The sequence below is a fragment of the Hipposideros armiger genome, unplaced genomic scaffold (genome assembly GCF_001890085.2).
Source record: "Hipposideros armiger isolate ML-2016 unplaced genomic scaffold, ASM189008v1 scaffold_248, whole genome shotgun sequence".
Classification (NCBI taxonomy): domain Eukaryota; kingdom Metazoa; phylum Chordata; class Mammalia; order Chiroptera; family Hipposideridae; genus Hipposideros; species Hipposideros armiger.
In genome coordinates this window covers 271,128-275,937 of record NW_017731598.1, presented here as the reverse complement: position 1 = coordinate 275,937, position 4,810 = coordinate 271,128, and the positions used below count along the sequence as shown (strand labels likewise).

Sequence of the window (4,810 nt, the reverse complement as noted above, 5' to 3'; positions counted from 1 at the left end):
CAATGCAGCCATGCTAATTCATTTCCATTTTGTCTATGGCAGCTTTCCTACAACTATGGCAGAGATGAGTAGTTGCAGCAGAGACTGAATGGCCCATAAAGCCTAAAGTATTTATTATTTATTATCTGACGCTTCATAGAAAAAAATTGTTGACTTCTGGTCAAAATTTGAAAAGACACTTTTTAGAGGGTGAAATGAAAGGAGCGTCAGAAGCCTTTCATTGTGCCCAGCATGCAGAGGAGAGATAAACAGGCTCAAGCTTGGATCCCAGCTCTGCCATCGAGGGGCTGCAGGGGTCGTGACTCTGCCCAAGTTATTTGAACTTTTCTTCAGTTTGCCTCATTTGAAAAATGGAGCAATCCTATCAAACTTGCAGTTCTATTGTGAAGTTTTAATGAAGCACTATGTGTAAATCATGAAGCAACAGTAGCCTGTTGATGGTGTTTTGTGTGCTTTTGGTATTGATATCAGCATGTGCAAATGGTTGGGAATTAGAAATTTTTGGCTATAGCTGATAAGTATATAAAATTGGACTTCTGCAAGGTGGATGGAATGGTAGGATAAAAATGTACATGGTAAAATTAGGAGTGGTTTTCCCTGGGTGAACCTGACTAACAGTGAAGCTTTGTCATGTTGATGGATTAAGCAATTGCAGTCTGGGAAGCCAGGCTATTCTATTCACCTACACCGGATGTGAGCATCATTAAAGTCAATACCCAAACTTGGAAGACTGCAAGGTGAATTAGAAATACTTAGTTGAATAGTCCATTTCATCTTCCTTCTGCCAATGTTCCAGATAGCCCTGATCCAACCCTTTTAAGGAAGCAAAAATAATTGCTCTTTCATCCTAACACATCTGAGATCTAGTTCACTTGGCTTTTTATCTGCTCTTCAGTGATTAACAAACTGAGCTGAAAAATATCCTCAAATAATTTTTTTTTTTGGTCTAACATTTATCTTCTTTTTCTCGATACACCTTGCTGAGACGATTGCAAAGCTGAACTCTAGCATGGTTTAACCCATGCCCTACTAATGAGCGTGTAGAGAAAAGAGTCTTCTCAAGATTAGATATCCGAGGGAAGTACTTTAGTCCTCAAAGTTCTCAAATAACCATACTCATTACTCAGGTGGAGGAAAATGCCAATAACAGGGAAGCACTTTCTTCCCCCTTCTTACTTTTATGCAACTTTGTCTTCCGTTAAGTACCTCTAGGTAAGGAGTTGACCATGGGTTGGCCTTTGCCAAGAGTGTGAAATTTGTTCCTGGTGTTCTGTTCGACACACTCTCTCCTACAATCTCTCTCCTCAGTTGCAAAGTGTTCTTGGGCAGAGATGTGTTTTAGTCATTTATATCTTAGTATCTTTTTTTTGTTTGTTTTAAATTCTGCTCCTGCTTCTCCCATACTAACTCATGCACATATACTAGTACTCCCTGAGGTTTGGGGTTTGGGGAGGGATTTTCTTCTTTTCTGTTCCTCCCTCCCTTCCTATTTTCAATGCAAAATGAATCTCTCTTGTAAAAAGATATCAGAAAGCAGACAGTCTAGTATAGAAGGGCATTTTGGATAGAGGAGTATGACCCTCAAATTAAACCGAGATTACCTGCTTTAGTAACTGGTTGGCACTGCTTGACCCACAGGGAAAGAGGACAAGTGGAGAGGAGCCAGGACAGGTAGAAATGGGGGTGTGTATTGTGGGGGCTATATTTTTTAGTGTTCACAGCAAACCAACTAAGCAGGTTAGATTAAAACCACTTTAGAAGTGAGGAACCTGGGCCTCAGAGGGCGTTAAGTAATTGTTTAAAATCACTTGCAAGCAATTGACTTCTTATAGGAGCTCAGGCACATCGGCATTCTCCTATGTTTATAAGGACCTAATAAACCAGATTGTGCATAGACACATTTCCCCCCATAATCAGGAATAACTGTCTCCTCTGAGGCAGCCAAAACACAGAGCTGACCAGTTTTTTTTCCCTGCTGCTGCAGCTGCCTCTGGATAGGAACTGAGGACTTGTGTTGTCAGGGGAAAATGTAACAAGCAGAGCCAACCAAGCCTGTGATCATTTGTCCCCGAGTAAAAATCTGAAATGCAACACTAACATGTTTGACTGTAGATATGGTCATCAGGGAACGGAAAAGATGACCACCTGCTGCATTGGAAAACAGGAATCATCCATAGCTTTAGGGGACCAAGATTGAAACTGGCTTCCAGAATAGGGGCTTCTGTTTAAAATCCCCGGACTGAAAATACTTGCGGATATCTACAGCCTCTGAGCTACAACTTGCCAGTTCTCAGGGGAAGCAGTAACTGGAATGGTAAACAGTCCTGCCTTCCTCTTGTTCTAATGCAGTCGGACAAAGGATCTCAGGAAAAGGATAGTAGACGGTGAGTCAAAGGCCTGATTTTTAGGTGTGGGCTCTGCCTCAAATCACTGTGAGAGTTTGGGCAATTATTTGATTCTCCAGGCCCTAGATGCCTCACTTGCAAAATAGAGTGAAATGATGTTGAAGCTCTTGTCCAATTCTAGTAGTCTACTTCCTGTTAACATAGTTCATTCAGTAAAAATATAAAGTTGAGAACCACAATTTCCCAGCTGTCTGAAAGATTATCTGTGTTTCTCTTTCCTTCCTCACCTCTTTTTAATTTTCTTTTTCTCTTTCTTCATGCTTCTTCCCATCTTCCCTACCTGTCTGTCTCCCCAGGAGGCAGAATCTCAGCTCAGGAATTATTTGCTGGTGCCTCCAAACAACAATGACTTGTGCATTCTTGAATTCAGCATCCTCAGGAGACTCACATTGTCCATACCATTTGAATCAAAGCTGTCTCTATGCCTCCAATTCTAGGTCTTCTAAGTTTGTACTTTTTCTTAGTTTTAGTTTTCTGGTTCCACCAAATGGAGTATGGAACCCAAGAGCAAATGTGTTGAAAAATTTCCGCACAGCCCTTCCCTGAGAAATGCCCAGACGACTTCTCCCTAAAATCCTTGGGGAGATGCAGGATAGGAGTGTTGGGCCGGGGGAGTTTGTTTTAGTCAAGCCTTCAGTCAGGGCAGAAATATTTCAGTACAACAGTTATCAGCCTAATGTGAAAATAACAATAGCACTCAACACACAGATGTCCGCCATGCAGTTCCCGCCGCCTAGATACTCACAGTTCAACCACATTCCTGGGGAGGTCGGAGGGAATCTCGGTCACCTCACTCTCTTGGCAGAGGAAAACCCTGTTAGAGCAGTGACAGATCCGATGATGACATCCTGAGCCCAAGCTCAGGAATGCCAGGAAGCCGACCAGGAGCAAAGCCATGCTTATTTATCCATACACCTGCTTCTGCTTCCTTCCTGCATTTGCAGAGAAAAATCTCCACAGAGTTCAGAGGCTCCACACAGCGCCCTTATGAGATTGGCTTTGAAAGCCAGTAGGGTCACATGACCCAAGGTAATTTTTTTTTTTTGGGTCACTCCTGGAGAATAGCAAAATTCCTCTGTGCCTCAGTGATTTCCAGGGTAAGATAAGTTACTCCCTGGTCCTTCTTAATTGGGTTTCTTACACCCTGATCAAAGTAGCAACTTGATGCGTGTCTGAAAGAGTTAACATTATTTCATTGTAGATATGTCCCTGCTGGTCTCAGTTTTCTTCTCAACAGCGTGACATGATTGACTTTCTCCAAAAAAGACACAACTTACCATGTGAAACATCACTAAAGGTGTCATTCAGTGAAGGGTAGGGGACATGTTTCCAGTCTTGGCAGCAATGTCTTCCTCCAGCCCACTTGACATAACACCAGAAGCTCTGGGTTGTAGTCATTGATCCTCTTTCTTGCTGTAATTAGTAACCCCAAGTGGTTGTGCTCAGAAGACAAGCAGGTGGGTAGTGAGCCCCAGGCCCATCCCATCTCCATGGGTGGCAGGCACTCCTGAGAGGGTTATCACAGAGATAACTGACTAATCCAAGTGATCTAAGGAATGGGCTGTTTTCAGTGGGGATTTATTTAGTAAACGCTGGTAACCCACAAGCTATTTCATATCTTTTCTGGCTTCTTTCCAAACTCTGGAGTTTGCCCTTGTCTTATGTAAACTGGCACAAATGAATTTATTTAATCTATGCTTTTAACTTAGTTTTAAATGTTCCCTGTAGGTGACAGTGCTGGTTCTTTCATTGGCATTCCCAATCTCCTTGATGGTGAAAGATCTGAGGCACACTTGGCAACACCTTCAGTACAGTGGCCTTCTACTTTCAACTCCAGAATCTATGAAGAGTAAAAGGCAGAATATTCTCTAAGGTCCTGCCTACAATTTATTACTTGCTAAAATTAGTTTCAACTTTATCTTTAGGTAATTAGTTGCATAAAATTGAGTATGTGAAACTGCTAAACATGTATATATCTACCCCTGTCTTTCCTACCTCTCCCTTACCTCACCCAGGAGTAATGACATATAATGAATGGATTAAATGATCATTAAGGGAACAATAGACGCAAGTAACTTTTAGGGTGAAGTTGTTCCCTAGCTTCTTCTGGGAGCAACTGATTCATTCTAACTCCAGGATTGGAAGACCTGGGCAGTATCTATTAATATATGGACTCTTAATTGTTACAATTTTGGCTAACATGAACAGTTATATTATCTCACTCAATAATCAATTTATGGAATCATAGTCTTTCAGATATGGAAGGGTTTAATTCAATCAACCAACTAATGTTTAAGCTTACTTTAAAATATTCACATTAATTTAAAGGGGTTTGCTTACCTATGCTTGACTAACTCAAGTGACAAAAAAACTCATTGCCAGTTGGATCTCCCACTCATGTCTTT

At 41.5% G+C, this 4,810-nt stretch overlaps 1 protein-coding gene across 3 annotated transcripts in view; it reads right to left on the bottom strand.

Moving 5' to 3' along the window:
- Positions 1-3,383, bottom strand: part of FSHR (follicle stimulating hormone receptor) — a 203,927-nt gene extending 200,544 nt beyond the window's left edge. The window contains exon 1 of one of the 3 annotated variants that reach the window (XM_019655848.1): positions 3,151-3,383. In XM_019655848.1, the coding sequence (XP_019511393.1) occupies positions 3,151-3,302 (152 nt within the window). In that variant the 5' untranslated portion in view covers positions 3,303-3,383. The remainder of the gene's footprint in view (positions 1-3,150) is intronic. The other 2 variants (XM_019655849.1, XM_019655850.1) reach the window with 2 other exon arrangements.
- Between the last annotated feature and the right edge of the window lie 1,427 nt (positions 3,384-4,810).